The sequence below is a fragment of the Hermetia illucens genome, chromosome 4 (assembly GCF_905115235.1).
Source record: "Hermetia illucens chromosome 4, iHerIll2.2.curated.20191125, whole genome shotgun sequence".
NCBI classification, from domain to species: domain Eukaryota; kingdom Metazoa; phylum Arthropoda; class Insecta; order Diptera; family Stratiomyidae; genus Hermetia; species Hermetia illucens.
Window position 1 is genome coordinate 63,474,962 of NC_051852.1, and position 21,323 is coordinate 63,496,284.

The 21,323-nt window shown below is 41.0% G+C and overlaps 1 protein-coding gene across 2 annotated transcripts; it reads left to right on the forward strand.

Moving 5' to 3' along the window:
- Window positions 1-8,149: 8,149 nt before the first annotated feature.
- Window positions 8,150-20,216, forward strand: LOC119654193. 2 transcript variants are annotated; one of them, XM_038059389.1, is made up of 5 exons: window positions 8,150-8,813; window positions 8,895-10,264; window positions 17,475-17,753; window positions 17,819-17,984; window positions 18,046-20,216. In XM_038059389.1, exons 2-5 carry the CDS (start codon window positions 9,961-9,963, stop codon window positions 19,883-19,885), a joined length of 2,589 nt encoding a protein of 862 aa, XP_037915317.1. In that variant the 5' UTR covers window positions 8,150-8,813; window positions 8,895-9,960; the 3' UTR covers window positions 19,886-20,216. The 2 variants fall into 2 exon arrangements, with proteins under 2 accessions (XP_037915317.1, XP_037915316.1); XM_038059388.1 differs by having other exon boundaries at window positions 8,150-10,264.
- The last annotated feature ends 1,107 nt before the right edge of the window (window positions 20,217-21,323 follow it).

The window sequence follows — 21,323 nt, forward strand, 5'->3', positions numbered from 1 at the left end:
TAGGCTGATCACGGGAACATGTCCGGTTTACCGATATGAGCCGTAAGCACTACTAGATAGTTCTGCTTGCAGCATGTATTGGGACCGGCAAGTTCTAACTGGTCGGTACATTCCACACAAGTCTGACGTGCTGTTAGTTGACAAGATGAGTTGCTATCCCCCAGAAAAACAACATTGAACGGAAATACGTGGAGAAGAAGGTGAACTATGAGCCATTGGTTCGGGAGATCAGAGAAATTTGCGGATGGTTGTAGTTCCCATAATATTGTCAGCTACAGGCATTGTATCTAAATGTCTTACGGCTTCCCTTGATGTCTTGAGACTTTCACACAGCGCCCCTTAGGCTTTTAAGTAGGTAGGATCGTCCGAGGCTAAATGCTTGGCATTTCTTGTTAGTATTAGCTAAAATCCGGAACCTGCCGAGATTCTGACAACTTGGAAAATAATACGCCTTCAGTACAAAGTAAATGTATAAACAATAAAACGATCCGTATTTCCGTTCTCACGTCAACAGCTAGTACAGCGGCATTCACCTTTGGGGCCAAGACGGTCGAGCCTGCACCGCCATGGTTTTATTCGTGATGCTTTGAAAAACCTCACCATTCAAGAAGTCTAGAACTTCTCCGAGATTCCCTTAACACTGTTTGAATAGGTTGAGCCAGAATATTCAGCTTTAATGTCGACAAACTATTTAAGGAAGGTAGAGCAGAAGGCAAGCATGTAATAAAAAAATCTCCCAAATTACCTTGGACTTCTACTTCACATCCGCAAAGCTAAAGAAAAAAGAGGAAGCTAGAGAAGAACGTAAGCAAGTGGCTGAAGAAAAGTTCAGCGAATGGTTGGCATGTAAAGCCAAAACTAAAGCCACTGAACAGGCAAAATACCGAACACAACAAACGGTGCCTGAGAAAAAATCGCTTACCGATATCAAATTTACACTTATATTGGAAAAATCTAAATCCAAGTCGAACGTTAAAGCGTGGCCTGAACAAAAGGTGTAGAATTAACTTAAGCAATGTTAAAAAAGTTATATAATAGATATATTGTAGTAGGAGCAAGCTACCTAGTTTTATTTTTATTAAGCAATGTTTCAATCAAGATTTCATTGTTTCTCAGGTAGTATTGAAGTAAAACGCGTCAGGCCGCAAAAGTCGGCATTGACTCTTTCTCTTCCAAATATTATAAAAAGGAATGCCACAAGGAACGAGGCAGGACCCTTTTTCTTTCTCCTTTTTTTTATTCTCCACTCGTTCGGCTTGCTCGTTTCTGATCCCTTGTGGGTTGTTCGCTTCCGCTAAGGATGCCTTCCAGAATAGAGACAAGTCCCTCAGTAAATACCGTGGCCGTACGGGTACACCATTTGGGCGTAGGAGCCCGGCAACAGGTACCTCTAGCTCGAGACCCAATTCGCTTTGGCCGGTACCACAGCGCATGCCCGTCGCTTCAATCACGCACTGGTCAGGCTGTAGGAGCAGACAGTTAAGCTTGTCTTCAACGTTCTCGAGAACTGTTCATATAAGCGACTAAAAGAGACGGCTAAACTTAACCACTTACTGGCAGAGCTAATGGGTGGAGCAGTCGGAGGGTGCCACATTCGGCACCGAACTGCTAGAATCTTTACGGCTGCAGAGGCTTCCGGAGAGAACACAGACCATCCTGGCATGTGCGGATCCGGGGTCTCTGGATACGTTAGCCGTCGTCGTGGACAAAGTTCTTGAAGTTCAAGTGCAACCCATGGTTGGTGAAGTGTCTCGCGGCAACTCAAGCCAGGCGGCTCAGCTGCAGCAGATGGTAGCAGCATTAACAGCCACCGTCTCTGAATAGGCAGGGGTCGTCGGTGATTTGGATTCGGGAAGTAGGACTAGAGCAAGGTCTAGATCAGCCTCCCGAAATGAATGATTGGTTAGTAGGTCGTCGGGACCTTGGGCAAGTACCAAGGCATGCTGGTATCATCGTAGCTTCGCCGAAATATTTAAGAAATTTACCACCCCCTGCAGTTTCTCACCAAAAAAACAGACTTGCCGGAAGTTCTGGCGACTGTTACCCGAAATGAGGCATCACGTCGCCTCATAATCTACGAATACTTGAAACGCCGTAACTACCTGGTTGATACAGGCGCTGAGGTCTCGGTTCTTCCCGTATGCCGGCATCATAATTTAATACCGCAATCGTTAAAACACGCGGCAGCAAATTCGTCGCCGATCCGCACGGCTTCACAACTTCCCTTAGGTCATCAGGAAGAATCTCACTCTTGTCACCCCGCACGCTTTCCATCGTTTTTGAAGACGTTGCCGACACACATATTCGCGCATTTCTTCGAAAATACCACAACATCACTACCGCCCGTAATCTTTTCGATATTCATCCACTCTGTGCTGGGAAACCTCCACTTCTGTTTCGTATATTTCGATGATGTTCTGGTCGCAACTTTATCTGAGTCCGAGCATTAAGAACACCTTGAGTGCTTTTTTCAACGTCTCCTTGAGGCCCGTCTAGTACTCAACGTTGAAAAGTGCAAATTCCTACAATCGCAAGTGAGATTTCTCGGCCACCTGATTACCCTTGGAGGGATTCAACCGGACCCATCCAAGAGGCAGGCGATTTCGAGCTTCCCTCTTCCAAAAACTGTAAGGGATCTGAGAAGGTTCTTGGGTATGTTAAACGTCTATCGTCGTTTCTTATGCAAGGCCGCCCACCATCAATCGGTTCTTAACACCTTTTTGTCTGCCCTGAAGACCAAAGACTCCCGTCTGATTGTGTGGTTTCCAGAGGCTATCCAGGCGTTTCAGACCACCAAGGAACGGCGTCCGGATGGCTCAAATGATTAGAGCGCTGGGCTGTCGTAGCAGAAGGCCACGGTTCAAATCTCTCTGGTAGCAGAGAGATTTGTTATCGTGACTGGATGTTGGACACCAGTCGACTCAGCTGTGAATGCGTACCTGAGCCAAATCAGGGTAATAATCTGGGGCGAGCACAATGCTGACCACATTGCCTCCTACAGTGTACTGTAGTGTACCGTTGCGGTCTTGAATGAAGTGCTCTAACACACTTCAAGGCCCTGATCCAATATGGATTGTTGCGCCAACGATTATTATTATTAAGCAACGGCTGGTGGATGCTAGACTTCTAGCATTCCTTTAGCAAGATGCGCCCCTAGCCGTATTTGTCGATTCCTTAGACATTGTCTTAGGTGCTGCTCTTCACCAAAACGTGGTGCTCAGAGGTGGCAGGGAGGAAGACGGGGCGGCAACCCTGTCGGCCGAACCAAAACCAAGTGACCGAGGAGAACCTCCACAGTGATGGCACCGGAAGACGCTGCATCCCATTGCTTGCCGGCCGTGACGCAGTAGGCGAATGCTCCAAAGGCCTAAACGAGGACTCATCTGAATGGCAATAGGTCACGAAACCTTACCAGGGGTATACTGGTTCCATGGGAACCGGGATAACCCCTGAATTCACATACTTCCTGTTGTATGTGAGTTCAATTCGGTCGTCACATGAGGCATCCATCGTCCAGCGCGCTATACACTGCTTTGCAGATGATGTTTTCCTAACATCTAACAGCAAAAATGATCTCGAGCAACTTGTGCAAAAATGGAATGATCTTCTCATGCAACACGGTCTCCGACTGAATCTGAATCTGAACGACCGATTCACATGAAACAGGCACAATCACTGACAGCGGCAGTGATTTCCCCAGAACTGAGAGATTTAAATATCTCGGGTCAATGCTATCAGCCAATGGTGAACTGCGTTACGGAATTGCTTCATGCAGTAACGCCACCTGGATGACGTGGCGTTCCACAATTGGTGTTCTTTGTGATCAATGTATCAACGAACGTCTTAAATCTAAAATTTACCGGAATGTCGTCCGTCCTGTCGCTTTCTATGGTTTTGAATGTTGGCCGACTATAAAAGACAATGAACGGCGTCTTGCGGTAATGGAAACGAAGATGTTACGTTGGACTAGTGGCGTGACATGTTTTGATCACATCCGAAATGAGGATATCCGCGATCGATATGGGCTTGCACCGATCGTGGAAAAACTGCGAGAGGTCTGAACATCGAAGTCGATGCTAAACAACCAAAAGGCCGTCCGAAACAACGATGGCTTGATACACGGGATGAGGATTGCATCCAGATCAGGCATTGGATAGAATAAAATGACAAAGGCTAAAGAAAAAAAGATTTTGTTTTTGTTTTTTCTTTGTAATAATGGAGTTGGAGTGTCCGGATAGCTGAGTGATTAGAGCACAAGACTGTCAACTCAGCTGGGAATGAATAACTGAGTCAAATCGGGGTAATAATCTCGGGCGAGCTCAATGCTGACCTCATTGCCTCCTATAGGGTACTGTAATCCTGTAGTGTGCCGTTACGGTCTTGAATGAAGTGCTCTAAGGCACTTCAAGGTCCTGATCCAATTATTATCAAATATGGAGTGAAATGCTTATTTTCCACTTTATTTCTAAAGAATAGATAATAAAGAAAAATTGAGAATATAAACATTGTTTTGTTTTCATTTAATTATGAAAATTCTAATCTAATCAGGAAGTAGGTAAGCAAATGAATACTCTTGTGACTGTACGTATTTTGTTAGAAATGAAAAGTGAATCTGAAAGATTTATGAAGTGTAGCGAATTGCGCCTTGTGAAGTTGAGATGGTATTTAGGAACTTGAAAAGGGGACGAAAGGTGATTGATAGGAAGAAAAAGATAACGTTGTATGCACCAATTGAATCATTCATCAGCTCGGTGTAAGTGCTGAGAGTAGAAAATAGGTAAACATTTGGCATTTGGAGTTACTCTATTATACCGAACCCAGCTAATCTCTCTAGGTGGCAAGTACCGCGACAGGTTGACCAAAAAAAGCATTAAATATCTTTACAAAAAAATTATAAGGCAACTTGTTAAAATATTGGGACGTCCACCTCAGTCGATGTGGTAAAGGTTCTGGTCCTGTGGAGAAATGAGCAAGCATTTCTGGCGCATGGACGCCGTTAAGATGTAAGTAAATTACCACGAGCCACATAAATCCGTGTCTATACGTAGTGACCCATGGATATTAGAGATTGATACACAAAGTTATCACAAAGATTATAATACCATCCCCGAACGTGATCCAAACATCACCGGTAATCATCTTTTGATAAGTGATGTTTTGTAATGCGAATATAGTACAAGTGGCAGCGGCAGTTGTCAAGCGGCGAGCCGATGTCGAGTATCGCTTGTCGACTGCTGATTGATGTGCGTATAGTACTGATATACGTAATATTATAGTGGATCCTTCACATCACACTGTTCTTTCTAATATAAGTGGCGATGGTGACAGTCGATGCTAACTAACCAATTATGCCGGGCAAGGCATACTTCTAAGTGAAGTAATGCACATTCAAATCATAATTCCCTGCTATTTGTGTGTGAAAATATCTTACTGTACATATATAGGATCTTTTGCTTTCGTCCAAAGTAACCGAAAGACAGACAGACAGGATCTCCCATTAGACGCGACTCCAGGTGGCGCGATAGGGGCATACCTATTGATGTGTAAATATATGTTCATGTACTTTTCTTTTCTGACTGTGCATAGGCTAGTATTTGGTGCGTAGACCAAAATGACTATGGGTAGGAAACCAAAAAATAAAACCAACATAGAAGAAGTGAAAAGGAATAAAGTTGCAGTGCAGCTGCTCGGAACCCCAGTACCGCTTCTCGGACATCGATATCCCTCGACCGCAGTGGTGATGAACAGCTTGGCTATCGTGGCATCATCTATAAGTGATTTAGATTTGGACCAGGAACTGTTCAAATGAAGCAAGACCTTACCAAGAGCATAAATAACAAAGGCGGAAAATGATGGGCTGAAAGGAAACTGCTGGTTCACGAAGGCTGTTTCGGCTCCCTTCGCATGTGTCCAAAAAGGGAGGAACTCTTCAATTCTCTACCAATGTCAAAGACGGCAAAAGGTCTGGAACGTACATTAAATACAAAGGTCGTGACCTTTGTGTAAAAAGGATGATCCAGTTAGTATTAACATGAAACAGAGGCCTGATATGGAGGAAGTACCCTTTATGCAACTTTGGCAAAAAAAAGTTGAGCTGTCCAAGTGCATCAAGGACACGCACAACACATACCAAGCTATGAAAAACATGATGAAAGCCATTAGGATCCTTTGTAATAGGTTGCAAGAAGAGGAATGAGCTGAAATCGGCAGTCCAAACAATGTCACAGGCGATCCAAGTGACATCTAACCTTAGTACCATCGACCTGCCACCCAATAAAAGAGTGGAGGGAAACATGTTGATCCTCTGGGGAATCCGCAGGTTCCTAATAGCGAAAAAGGCACACTAGCACTTCCGAAGAACGGAGCTAAAAGTACGGAAAAGTGGAAGCCTGAGCCCTTGGTGCGATCGTCGGGAACCAAAGCGAAACCTAAGGGAACCAAAAATGGACCCAGGTCATTCACAAAAAGGCTAGGAAGAAGCGAAGTTGCGTATTCGCCCAAAGGCAACTCCTGTCTCTAGCAAAGGGCAATCTGTCATATGCCGAGATACTAAAAAAGTCAAAGCTGACTCTACCTAAAAAATCTAGGCTTAAATGTCAGCAGAATCCGAAGGGCCCAGAAAAGTCCAGCTTGGGCAAAATTGATGGCTTTCATAAACAAATTAAGAACTCACGTGGGGAAGATGTCAAAGTATGCTCCAAGAAACATAATAACTCACTTGGGTAAAATGTCAGAGTACGGGCCAAAAAACATGAGATCTATGTACAGTGCAGAGAGCAATATAAGTTGGATAACTGGGTGAAGAATTCATTATGCGTCTGAGGAAAGCCTATAGCAGTAGTCAAACAGTCACAATGCGACCACCAGTGGAGGAACCGCAGAAGCTATTAGCGGCGGGAAAAGTTCAGTTCGGATGGGTTGCCATCTGAGAGAGCAAATTTCATGAAAGAGGTGTTTCAAGCGCATCATGTTTGGGTATCCGATCCGATGCACAAGGTGGTGGAGAAAGGCGCTGACTGCAATGAAAAAATTAAATTCATTCAAATAATAATCATTATTATTGAGGAGAACGCGGAACGCAACTGCGATCCTAACTGAAAAGCCCCTGCCACTGGACGCTATATTTTCTGCCCCGCAAAATTTCAAGGCTTGCCTAAGCAGTTTTACATCCATCCTTCTTGGCGTAAGTATAACTTTGTGTTCATTAACTGCGGTAATGCCTAAAACAGTGCAATTCCAGCATCTTCACACGAAATGTGTCATTTGGCTTTGAAATACCTTGCCTGCAGTAATCATTTCAAGCACCGATTTCTCAGGAAGTTGATACATAATTGTGATTTGCGTATACAGGCTTTTCTCAAGTAAAAAATTCAAAACAGGTACTCAAGTTGATGAAAATTTCTTGTCCGACCCCATCAGTCAGAGATGATGTTTAGGGGGAAAGATATAAGTCGCAATGTTACTTGAGATTGTATCTTACAAGGTAAACTAGGAAAATGAATTTTCCAGGAGTATCTGATGGTGTTTTTTCAATAATTAATTTTACACTGGGTGAGCAAAACTGAGATCCGGATACCATCGCACAAAATACATGAGTGTTCAGGAAGGGGGTAAGAGGAGTTGTATGTTTATTGCTTTTCGTAATAATGACATGAACAACTCAAAAAAATGACTAGTTAATTCTCCGTATGAAGACGTTCGCATCATATACCGCCTTCACTGGGCAGTGGCATGGATTCCACCAGAAGATTTTACGGTTTACGTTTAGGGTCACTGTTTGGGCACATATTAAATGCTTGACAATTTCTCTGCGTTGGCATGCCGATTTTTTTTTTACAACATCGATGTACACATTCGCATCCATATTCTCCTCCACGAGTACAATATTACCCATGCCAATTATGAATTTCGTACGACGGTGTCCAGATTTCAACTTTGCTCACAATGTATTAAAATCACCAATCTTTTAATCAGTAAATTTGGTCAATGTACTTAAAAGTGTATATTCAGCTAAATGTCAATTGGCACGTACAGATACTTTCGGTTATTATATGTAAAATCGTACATTCAGCTAATGGTAATAACCGAAATACTTATGGTCAGTACATTTTATTTATGGTCAATATACAGTATACATCATTTTGTAATTTAGCTATTAGGTGTGGATGGGATATATGCGAACAGGGCATATAAGTGAATTTTTATGATGATCATTGTAAACAATGAGATGTGGGGTAGATTTTTTTAAACAAAATTCATGCGGTAATGTATTTGTGTTAAATAAGACTGAAGACAATTTTAATTGCATAGTGGAGTAGTATCAGGAAGAAACAAAAGGAAACGGAATGATATTTTACCAGAAATTGAAAGTATTTCACGAAGAAAAACTGTTTTCATTGCAATAAGGATTTTTTTCGAGGAGTGTACTTTACGGCTAGGGTTCTCAGATTATCAGCACAAATTATCGATCATGTGATATACCTGATAAGATGCGCCTAATATGTATGTATTTTGATTCAGCTGGCAGCCGATAGCTAGTTAATTAAAACAAAACTGAGTGTTAACCGAAAATCAGGAAATAAATGTACAAACCCACTTATAATTTCATATTAAACTCATCTGAGGAATTCTAGCGGTGCCAAGTGACACATATGTAACAACTATGTGCTTAGCTAGAAAGGGCAGAAGCTCTGCACTATAGCTGCGGGTGGATAGCACTCGCGAGTCTCGCGATGTGCACGGACGCCAAGCGTGATCAAAGTCGTTCCCTTCGGCTTGTGAGCGTTTACCTGTCAAAACGGAATTTTGAGGAGGTAATTATTTAGAAAATACTTTATGTAATTGTTTGTATCGTATGCAATGTGATTTAATGGAATATTCTGTTTGCTCCTCAGTTGATTTGCCATTTCCTCGCTACGTTTTTAAGTCACAACGCGAAAGCGATCAGAAACTGACATAACGCTCGCAATTAGACGCAAACCCCAAACGGCCCGCCTTGTGAGGCTCGTGAGCGTTCAGAACTTGAAACGGCACCCAACTATGTTGTTAAGTTCCACCAAATTCATACAGATGCCTTCTCTGCTCGCCTCATAAACAGTGTATACATATATACACGTATGTATACAAGTTTTCGCCTGTGGGAGGGGAAATCAGCCCAACGAGAGCGATTGTTTTTGTATGTGTACAATGAGAGAATTGGCTTGGGCGAATATTGAAGTGAACGCTATTTTTCTGTATTCGTTATACTGAGTCAGCCGCATGATTATTACCGTCGGTTTGAATGGGAAATTCAATAAGTAATCGCGAAGAGGTGAAGAATCGGTGCAACTTTTTCGTTCAGCCTCAATTTAGTTCCGTTCATATAGTGTAGTTTTCGAAGTTGTACGTAAATGAAATCGCTGTGTGGTTGCCTTTTTTGTCGAAGTGTACACATCTAAGGCTGACGCGATATACATACTTCAAGGGAGTAAATATTCATCACATTTGTTAAGGATTATCAGAGGACGCTAGCGCCGTGACACTGTTCTATATCGCTCGAATAACTTGCCTAGCGAATAATTGGCATTGTTCACGGGCATAGAAAGTACTACATAAACCAAATGGCGATTCACGCAACCAGAATTTGCTGTTGAGTATCGTGTACTATTTACATCGCCAAACGACGAATACAGTGAGCGGAATTAGCATACGGACAGGTCGTATGGTGGGAACAGGCGGCCCATATTTTGCTGTGGCAGTGTACGGTATCTTTGCGTGTAGTTGATCGAGGCAGAACGGGTTTTTTCCTAAGTCAACTCACATCGGCTAGAGTGTGACGGCTGTCGTACTTGTGTTCTGTGTAATATTTAGCTGGAGTTAGGGCTACGGATTTCTAGTGGACAAATAACGCAAACCAGCAGTTGCGAATAAATGCGAAAATACGGGTAGTGTTTGTGTGGAGGCAATTCAGTGTAAATCGCGATGCCTTCATCAATCGGAATAAACCTTCGAGTGACAGGACATTGTAGCCAAGGCGGCAGGAAGTACATGGAGGATTTCTTCTCCGTCGCTTACCAGCAGTCAGAAGATGAAAAAGACCTCGAATATGCATTTTTCGGCATCTACGATGGACACGGCGGTAGTGAGGCTGCGACTTTCGCCAAAGAGAACTTGATGAACGAGATTGTCAGTCAGAAACTGTTTTGGTCTGATTTGGACCAAGATGTACTTAGAGCAATTCGGGAAGGCTATATTGCCACACATTACGCTATGTGGAAGGAACAAGGTGAGTGAAAGAGAAGCGATTATACCATATATTGTGTTTGAAAGTGGGACGGTAGATATTATCATCGATTCTGGAAGCGTTAATAGCTGCCTTCCGTTTGTGTTGTCGATGGGGCTCGCGAAGTGTTTTGTTTGACATTTGCGTCGATTGTTATTCTTTACGTCAGTTTTCGGTGGCACTTCGTATTGTTACTTCAAAACGTTAAGAAGAAATGTCAAATTGGCAACAGAGAATTTTGCACCAAATCACATTACATACAATTACATAAAGAATTTCCTAAATAATTACCTCCTTAAATTTTTGTTTTGGTGGTTAAACGCCCACGAGCAGACGTAACAACATTCACAGCATCCCTCGCCGTAGGCTAATCCGAGGCTCACGAACGCCTAAGTTAACGCAGCTGTTTTATTATCATTTTGGATGAATGTGACCGTGCTTTAGAGCTGTCATTTCGCAGGAGATGTATACTTCTGACACTTAATATTTTTTAAGAGGGCATGCAAAATGAGTTATCCGCAGGAATTAAACCAGTTTCTTGAAGCTCATGCTGAAATGCATTCATGGGAGAACTTTTATGTGTATCGGAATTTCGAAAATTACCTTAATTTTTAAAGGTTTAAACGTTCCAATTGAAAGAGCTTTGAACCTGTCATATCGTAAATAAGTTCAGCGTTTTTGATTGATACATAGTTTAGTTTTATAGTGTGAGGTCCCAATGGATTCTTTTATGGTGAAAATTTGTTGTATGTTTCAAACAATACTAAGTTTTTTTGTGCAATTCCTTCACTGTGCCACCTCGTGGTAACCTGCGGGAATTTTTTCCTTTTCTCGAAGATTTTTGTAACACGCTTTTACTTTGGAAAACCGGCTACCACCTGGTTAATGTCAAGTCATACATTATCCAATATGTATGCAATTTGCTTTTACTTCGAACCGGAGTAAATAATATCCGTAAATGAATTAAGTTTTATTTCTACCCTACCGAATCCCTACCGAAATTTTTAGTAAATCACGTGAAACTTCAGTTTTCTCTGGTTTTCCCAAGTAACCTACACTCCTTCATTGTGCTGCACGTTTTTCTAGAGCGAAGTACTCATCGGTCACACTGGGATAATGGATTCCACTATATAGCATCATCATCATCCACGGCGCAACAACCGGTATCCTGTCTAGGCCTGCTTTAATAAGGAACTCCAGACATTCCGGTTTTGCGCCGAGGTCTACCAATTCGATATTTTTAAAAGCTGTCAAGCTTCTTGGGCTACGCCATAACTTCATCTCAGGCAGGTTCTGTCTCGTCTGTTTTTCTAGCATAGATATTGCCCTTATAGATTTTCCCGGCTGGATCGTCCTCGTCCATACGGATTAAGTGACCAACTCACCGCAACCTAGAGAGCCAGATTTTATCCTCAACCGGACTGTCATGGAATCGCTTATAGATTTCGTCGTTATGTAGGCTACGGAATCGTCCATCCTCATATAGGGGCCAAAAATTCTTCAGATGATTCTTCTCGAAGGAGGTCAAAAGTTCGTTATTTTTCTTTCTAAGAACCCAGGTCTCTGAGGAATACATAAGGACTGGCAAGGTCATAGTCTTGCACAGTAAGAGCTTTGACCCTATAATAATAATAATCGTTGTCACAATAATCCAACCGGATCAGGGCCTTGAAGTGTGTTAGAGCACTTCATTCAAGACCGCAACGGCACACTACAGGATTAAAGTGCCCTATAGGGCAGGTGAGACGTTTCGAGTGGAACAGTTTTTGTAAGCTAAAATAGGCTCTCTTGACTGCCAACGATCGTGTGGATTCCATTATTGTAGCTTTTATCGGTTGTGATTTTCGACCCGAGATAGAAGTTATCAACGGTCTGAAAGTTGTAGTCTCCTATCTTTATTATTTGACCAGTGCGATTTGATGTTGTTGGTTTTTGGTGCTGACGTTGCTACCATATCCTTCGTTTCATTAATGTGCAGCCCAAGATCTCGCGGCGCCTGCTCGATCTGAATGAAGTCAGTTTGTACGTCGCGGGTCATTCTCATTATGTCGATATTGTTAACCTAGGCCAGTAGTTGGGTGGACTTAAAGAGCATGATGCCTCTCGCATTTACCTCAACACGAATCACTTTCCAGTGCCAGTTTAAAGAGACCATTATTGATTGGTCTTGAGGGTGACCCTGCTGCTTTTATCTGGCCCCGCACATTGGGCAAGGACAACCTGTTCAGTCTTAACAGTTTCCTCCGAGTTCAGTCATGGCCTTGTACACTATTAACCTGGCTATGGTATCATAAGCAGCCTTAAAGTCGATGAAAAGAACAGTTTTTCCATTGCTTGCCGCAAAGAGAAAATCTGATCTGTTGCTGATTTCCCTCGAGTGAAGCCTCTTTGGTATGAACGTATGATTGCTGCACTGTGTAATATCACCTTTTTTGTGTATAGGATATATGGGCAAATAATGGCTCGTTGCCAGTCGTCAGGCGTTGAATCGCTATCGCCCATGTTGAGCATAAGTCGATGAACCTCGGCTGTTCGGCTGTAATTCCATCAAGTCAGCAATTTTGTTGAAAGATACTTTCCTCTTCGAAAAACTTTTTGAATTTTCTGTTTTAGACTTGCCAATTCTAAGATTATCTATGCGCCATGTGGCGATGCAATTTCCGAGGGCTACACTTCAACGCCATCTGCAGAATTATATAAAGAATGAAAAAATAAAAAATTTTTAATATGATCACTTACAGCTGTATATATCAATGTTTATTTAGGGATTAGGGAGTCCTATGTTCGCGTTCATTTGATATCGGATCAGATCAATCCCTAAATAAAAATTGTCTAGCTCCGACTATGCTTTGGTCCGAACTGTGGATAGGTTTATGTTGGATATAATTCGCGCCCTTGTTGTGTTTTGCGAATTATAAAAGAGAGCGTACAACTCCTGCTCCAAACTGCCCCACCTCTTCCCTGATGCGAAACCGTAGCTGCCTTCGTCCATCTTTTAATTTTTGAACTTTGGGTGTTAAACTCAAAAAGGGGAGTCCGTGGACCATAAACAGTGGGAGCAAGTTGCTTTCCATTTGGTCCGGTCCAACATCAAGTGGACGCGGACTTAAGACTGCCGAATCCCTAAACAAAAATTGTATAAGAACATACTCTTCAATTTTGGTGATAATCAGTTCGCTCGTTCTTGAGTTATAAAATTACAATGAAACAATATTTTATATGCAGTGGTCAGAAAAAGTTTGTCAACAACGCCCAATAAAATAAACACGAGTGGAAATGTATGAAATCAATTCGTTTATTATGCCAGAATAGGTTGTAACATACAAAAGAAACATTATTCAATACACATGTACAAAACTAAATGGAAAATCCAACTTTACAGTCAAAAAAAGTATGTCAACACTAAAAATAATGAGATCAATCGCGCTCAAAACACAGAATCAAAAAAGTTTTTAATACTTCGTGTATCTACAGTTGGTTTTAATTACGGCTAACAACCGACAAGGCGTCGATTCCACCAGGGTTTGAAGGTAATGTGTGGGAAGATTATTCCATTCTTCGAGGAGTCGCGTTCTCATTTCTGCTTTATTTGTCGTACAATTGGTCCGATGAGTTTTCAATCTTATTGAGATCCGGTGATTTGGTAGGCGTGGCTAATACTTGAGGACAATTGTAAAGGGGCCATGTCCAGGTTGCATACGCTTTATGTTTCGGATCGTTATCCTGGTAAAACTGGAAAGAGTCTAAAATGCCAGAGTTTACTTTAAAATTTTGATGTAGCCTTTGGCTGTCATCGTTCCTTTAATAAATTGCAGTGCGCCTACCCCCGACGCCGCGAAACAAGCCCCCAAAACATGACATTTCCGTCACCACATTTTTTCTCATTAAATTCAGGATTTGATTTTCGCCAGGCTTTTGCCTTCCCCTCGCTACCGTCACAAAATAATCGCTCTCCAAAAAAAATTTGTCCTTCGAGATATACTTTTCTGCAAACTCGAGACGCTTTTTCTTATTCACTGAGGAGATGTACGGTTTATTGCGAGCGGTTTGAGAATTAAAATCGGTACTTTTGAACAGATTTCTAATTGTTTGACCCGAAATTTGTTTACAGTACGTTCCAGTGAACTCGCGACTAACGTGTTCAGCACTTTCTGTAGAGTTACACTGGACTTTCCGAAGGATAATTCGCTTGTCCTGCAACTACAATTTTTCAAGTCGACCAGAGCACGGTTTCCTGCCAATCCTATCCTCGTTTTTATAAGTAAAATAATTGTGCAATTTTGTAACCCGATAAATCTTTTTCCTAATTAAAAATCACTAACTGACGCTTTCCAAATGTCAAATATCACGGCATTTACGCGGCCACTTGGATGAGGATTTCACATAAACTGCATCAATTATCCCACGCAACGATACTTTGTTGTGTTATACCTGTGTGAAACCTCACAACATAACGTACTAACAGTTCTCTTATGTTGACATATTTTTCTTGATTGTGAATTTGGACTTTGTTTTCATATTCCTATTACTGTGTCATTTGCTTTTCATTTTTTTCTATGCCCGTGTATTCAGTTTTGGGCAAACTCAACTTATTTTTCTCATACTTTTGCCCCCGTTTTCATTTTTTTTCACCATTGTTGACAACATTTTTTTGACCACTATATATAGAACTACTATTATGACCACTTTGGTGGTTATAATAGTATAATACCTAACAAAAAATAATTTTTTAATGAAAAGGAACAGGAAGCTCCGCAAAATGTTGCAAGGCGTTGCACAAAAATGGATGAAGAGTTTTAAGAAAAAAAATATTCACGAATACCATCAGTTTCTTAGGAAATAATCCATCAATCGAAAATCTGCAGACTGTAAAGTATTGTGTTATGATTTGAAAGGCTTGAGTAATCAACAGGCTTTTTCGTTTTGCTTTTATTGGAGGTATATTACACCGTGAATATAAGTCCTGTTGGAACAAAATTAAAATCTTTATGTGGAGAGTTTTGGCACTGTAGAACATTAGTTTCTCCCACAAGACAATGAACCGAAGCGTACTACATATATTTTGAAGGGCTGGCTACTTTATTATGTGCCAAGCCAGCTTTACAACACCTCAATGGATTGATCTTTTATTCCCATTGATCGTTGCTAGGAACTTTTGAAGCAAAAAAGTGGGAAACGGATATACAGTGAATCACAAAAGTATTTCAAACCTAAAAGATTTTCTTTTAATGACTACTGTAAAGGTAAAAATGAAGGAAAACAGTGGGAAAGTAGCTATACATATGTTATATATATATTATCTTCGAAACTATAAATTGAAACTACATAACTTCACGACTAGACAACAAAAAATAAATACACTATGAGCGTGTTGGAAATAAATTCATTGAATCATTGGCTATTACTGGCATGCTTCATACAGGTTGGGTTTTGCTATATTTTGCATTGTCGAATTAGTCGCGAATGTGTCCGAAAAGTGAAAACACGATGAACGCACACAATGAGGAAGGAAATATCCTTAGACAAAAGTCAACTGAAAGGTTTTCACGCTGCAAAAGTATGTCCTATTCGCACATCGGTAGGTAATTTCCTGTAAATAGAAGCACAGTTGCAAAAGTTGTGTAGCGTTTTAATGTAGAGGAAAGGCTCGAGAATAAAAACGAAGTGGCCATGCAAAAATTGTAATTGAGCGAGAAGAAAAAGTGAAGCTGAATGCGAGAATTAATGCTCCTAAATTCACAGGCGAGAATCGTGGCGAGACCGAAAAGAAATGCAGTATCGAAACTATAAGACGTGTAATCAGAAATTATGGATATAATGGTTGTGCGAAAAAAGCCGTAAAATACGATTGGAATTTGCTCGGGAGTATAGATTTAAGGGTGACACTTTCTGGAAAAACCTCATTTCTTGTGATGGGCCAAAAGTTAATATTTGCGGCTCCGACGGATGGGTGATGGTGTGGCCAAAGCCGAATCAAGAGCTGAAACAAGGAAACGTTAAATCGACCGTAAAGCACGGCGGCGGAAGCGTCACGGTTTGGGGTTTGGGGAATTAGTACCTATTGATAGTACTATGAATTCTACCTTATATATAAATATACTAAAAGCGAATTTGACCATGAGTGCGGAAAAAGTGGGAATTCGGCGGACTCTCCATTTTTACCAGGATAATGACCTCAACCGTGATTAGTTCAAGAAAGACTTTTGTACAAATATCAGAAAGTTGTGAAAACGCCTGTCTGTCTTTTGCTTAATACTCTCTCTTCCTTCCTTAAATCATGGAAATAATAGCTGAAAACGTCGGGTCCGACGAGGTTAAATTTTTTCTGGTCTGTAAAAATTACATGGCGCCATTTTTTCTTCCAACGCAAATGATTTTTTTCAAAAGCCATTCTGTCCAATTTGTGCTTTTCTGTGAGAGGCGGCTTTTTCTGTAATTTGCGACGCTTAAGATGTTTTGATCATGCGATAATGTTTCGGACATTTCTAATGGCAGTGTTAATGCCTGCATTGCCCGCGATTTGCTGTGCGTTAGCGTAGAATCCTCCGTTCAGACCGAGGACTTATCCGCCCTGTAGGCCTTTTCTTCCCCTAATTTTCGGGATCCCGAATAATATTACGGACGGCACATCTGCTGCGCTTCGTAATCAGAGCAATTTCCGCTATGTAATGTTTGTATAATCTTTGATTCCGCCGTAGTCAATCGCTTTCCTCTACCTATTATCACGTATTCACTAAAGAAAATTTACTAAAAATCACCTTGAAATGATGAAAGCCAATTCTATTAATACCTTACGTCTTTTTCACTGGTCAAATGTTCACACTCGAATGACCAGAGAATGATTTTTCTTTGGTGTCTTATCTTTTTTACCTACCTGAAATTCGAATTGCTTCAATCACTCGATATGTTTTCGGGGAATCCCTCAGTTAATTACTCAGGAGAATGTAATTCGGCATCGTTATCTGGGATATATACACACCTTGGAATTGCTTTATTATTTTAAGATTTTATGGAAAACATGGGGTGTCTTCCCATTTTTACCTGCACTGTACAAGAAGGAATATTTTGAGCTTTTAACTATATATGCTTATCTACTTTTTTATCTGTTTTGGCTATTAGTTGTCTTATATTTACAAAACAAATGCATTGCTGGAGACTATTCGTATTAACGAACAATGTATGCTGATTTGTAAACGACCGTTATCCATTTTAGAAAAATGGCCTCGGACGTCAACTGGACTACCTAGTACAGCCGGAACAACAGCTAGTGTGGCTTTCATTCGTCGTGGAAAAATTTATATCGGTCACGTGGGGGACTCAGGCATTGTTCTGGGCTACCAAGAGGACGGCGAAAAATACTGGCGTGCGAAAGCACTCACACACGACCACAAACCTGAATGTAATGTGGAAAAAACACGGATACTAAATTCTGGTGGAAAAGTTGTGACGAAATCAGGAGTTCCCAGAGTAGTTTGGAATCGACCGCGAATAGGTAAATACTTCAAAAAAAATTTCTTATGACAAAATATTGAAATGATACTTTTGCGATTAATGTAGGCCATAGAGGACCAGTTCGACGCAGTACACCAATCGATGAAATACCGTTTTTAGCAGTAGCTCGCAGCTTAGGCGATTTGTGGAGTTATAACTCTGCTCTTAATGAATTCGTCGTTAGTCCTGATCCTGATGTGAAAGTAATAAAAATTGATCCAAAGAATTTTAGGTAAACAAATTATGCATAAAAGAAATAGATTGAACCTTTAAGCCCAAAGTTATTTCCACAGATGCCTTATTTTTGGAACAGATGGTTTATGGAACGTGTTGTCACCTAGTGAAGCAGTTGAACATGCGTTCGAGGCAGAGCTCGTTAACGAACATATCGCATTGGGGGATAGCCATGTAGAGTGGACTAACCCAAGCAAGGTGCTAGTTGATAAAGCGCTAGAACAATGGAGTATAAGAAGAATGCGCGCAGATAATACTTCTGTAGTTACAATTATGTTAGATCCGCCAGGACCTCCAAAGAAAGATGTGATACGGAACTGTTCTTCAGCATCTTATGGATTAGAGTACACTCACACTAGCACATATAATAGCATGCAAGTGGATAGCTTGGTAAATTCGTATGGGATTGATGATAGTGAAAGTGAGACTTTGTATGAATCAAGTCACGATCGTGGTTCTGATAGTGATCAATTAATTGTCGATAGTTTCCCAACTAATGGATATGCAGTTATGACAAGATTTGATGACTATGAAAGTGATAGTAATGGAAGTGATAGGATATCATCTTGTAGTGCATCCTCTTCGTCTTCTGATGTCAACTCCATCGTGAATTCACCTTCATTTAACAATCAATATATGAATAGTTTTGCTGAATCATATAATTCGCTCCTAATTTCCAACTTTGAGAAAGGCAGTGAGACAGATGAAGCAGATGTTGAATGCTACAAAGATATGGGTAACAATATGTTAGTGGAAACAGACAACTCAGAACACAGCAATCAGTATCAGCTACATCAATATCAACAACAATGTATGGCAGCAGGAGAAGGTTACAGTCTCACTAAGTTGGAGACACGAGGAGAACAACAATTTAACTCAATGCGAAATTGCAATCATCGTGAAAATTTATCTTTTCAAGACTTCGGCGAAGCTGCGGATTACAACCAATATAATAATATATCTAGTAGTTACCAACAACTTCTTATGCCATCAGAAAATGTGACCGTGGAAATGAAAGAAGTGAATGAATTATATTGTGAAGGAAAAAAGTTTTTAGAATGCAAAGACAAGGATTACTGCGAGGTTAGTTCGATAATAGATAACGATAGAGGGAAGTCGGAAATGAACAGATATAGTCATTCAAGTTTAGATTTTGATGAAAGTATTCAAATCAACGAAATTTCTTCAAGCATGGCTGAGTCCAATGCACAACATCTTGCCGCCCTTCTAAGTGATAGAAACGATGAAACCTTACCAAAAAAAGTGAAAAATACGCATATATTAAATAATATAGTACCAGCGGTGGAACAAAATGAGAATGAATTGATATATGAACCTAGGCGTCTACGCAGTAGTATTTTACCAACTGTTGGTTATAACAAACGAATGTTACGGTCAAGAAATACGCTAAGGAAAAATCTAAAAAATAAAACCCGCGTTGCTAGGAGTCAGCAGAAACGTTCTACCATATCAAAGGTGTTGAAAACATCAAATAATACGCCAATATTGACTCATCCAAGTACAAATCACAGTTCTCTAGTTTGGTCCCAGCGGCAGCGGAAGAAATCATCAAAAGCTCTCTCATTATCTCCCACAGTACAAAGTGCAATGAAAAATAACACCCTTAATGGCGAAGTCCTTAAAAATACCATTGAAGTGAAACAATCGCTAGCATGTAGACATTGTAGTAAAGGTAAACCAAAGGCCAATAGTAAATTGTCAAAACGAATGGACAACACATCGCGAACGGCGGTATCTACGATCATCAATAATTATTCCCATTTTGTAGAGTCGTCGCAACCTACTGCTGCAAACCCGCCGTCATCCTCACGTAACAGTGCCTGGTGTTATTCTGCAGTTCAAACTAGAAATCGAGTACAAAAACGCAGTAATCAATAGGCCAATTTCTTAAAAGTTTCTGATGAAAAACTTCATTATTTAATACTTCAGCCTGGCCAGAGTGCCGGGCTATTCTTTGGCTTGAAGTTATTTAATTTCACTAGCTTCTAATCTTGTGTAGGTGAGATGAAAATATAAGAATTCGATTTTAAGAAATTTAATAGAACAAAATAAATATATTTTGTAACAAATTATTTTAAAATTACGGCTAAGACACAATTGTTAATAGGAAGTTCAATGAATTTTGCAAATACATCATTGATTTTACAGAAAATAGGCGCTAATAATTTATATATTTTATATTTGAAATACAAATGATTGACAATGATAACATGTGGTTTCATAGGGTATCGTAGCCTTTGAACACATTCTCTTCACCGGAAGGAAAAGGTACATCATCATAGAATTCCACGCGAAAGAATAAGCAGGTGCACTATGTTAGAGGCGAACATAATCTCATGAGCCGGCCTGTGTCCCTCTGGCGCGTCATATTAGCACTACCGTTTTCTGGGACCTTATCTATCGGCAGGCGGTGCCCCCGGTTGTCTCGAGCCATTGGTCGCATCTATGAAACTATGGCAGCGATGCGCACTGTTCACTAACAGAATCACACTGGTCTTCGTTCTTCATTTTTTTATTCAACAAAGCCTTTTTATTCGATCTTCGTCGGGAAGCCCGCCACGCTTTATAATCGTAGCGAAGCGGCTCAGCGAATTGTTCGTACAGCTTATTTTTTGCTTCCTTCAATATTAAGCCCTGTGATTTGAAGCTTAAGAATACACCCAAAATCTTCCCTGCTTGTCATAAGAGGCGACTAAAAGCGATAGAAATTTGTGAGCTTGCAACCTGCAAATTTTAAAACTTTAATGCTACCGAAACGTAAACGCATCGGACCCCTTTGACTACTGAAAACGGACTATGATTGGTTTCTGGAATGTGCGCACGCTTCTTGACAACGGTTGCGAGGTTCCTCAGAATGCTCGCTTTCTCCAGCTTCATCGGGAATTCAGACGATATAAGGTGGACATTCTGGGCCTAAGCGAAGGAAGATGACTCTGGAGAGTAGTCCTCTCCGCAGTTCAGGGGAGGCTTCGTAAAGATGACATTGTGATCGTGATGGGTTATCTGATTGCCAAGGTGGGCTCTGATAACTTCCTGCTCGGACATGTGACGCGGAAACACGGTCTTGGCGACCGTCATAATGGTGGGAGGTTCGCAAATTTCTGCAACTTCCACAGCCTCGTTATTGGTGGCACATTGTTCGAGCACACGGTCTGCTATAAGGTCAGTTGAGTTTCAACTGACAGACACCGTACCAGCAATTCAACCGCTTGTATAATCCAGCTGTCGACAGTGGGAGAGCTATCTCGGTAATTAAACGGTAGATATACTGAGCAACTCGTCTGAAAATATCAATGAGCATTGGGCCGCCATCAAA

What these genes read in the sequence shown, in the direction of transcription:
- LOC119654193 (XM_038059388.1), top strand. Translation starts at nt 9,961, where the DNA reads ATGCCTTCATCAATCGGAATAAACCTTCGAGTGACAGGACATTGTAGC. An exon ending in CGCTATGTGGAAGGAACAAG is followed by an intron (nt 10,265 to 17,474) that starts GTGAGTGAAAGA and finishes TATCCATTTTAG; the next exon opens with AAAAATGGCCTCGGACGTCA. An exon ending in ATTGATCCAAAGAATTTTAG is followed by an intron (nt 17,985 to 18,045) that starts GTAAACAAATTA and finishes TTATTTCCACAG; the next exon opens with ATGCCTTATTTTTGGAACAG.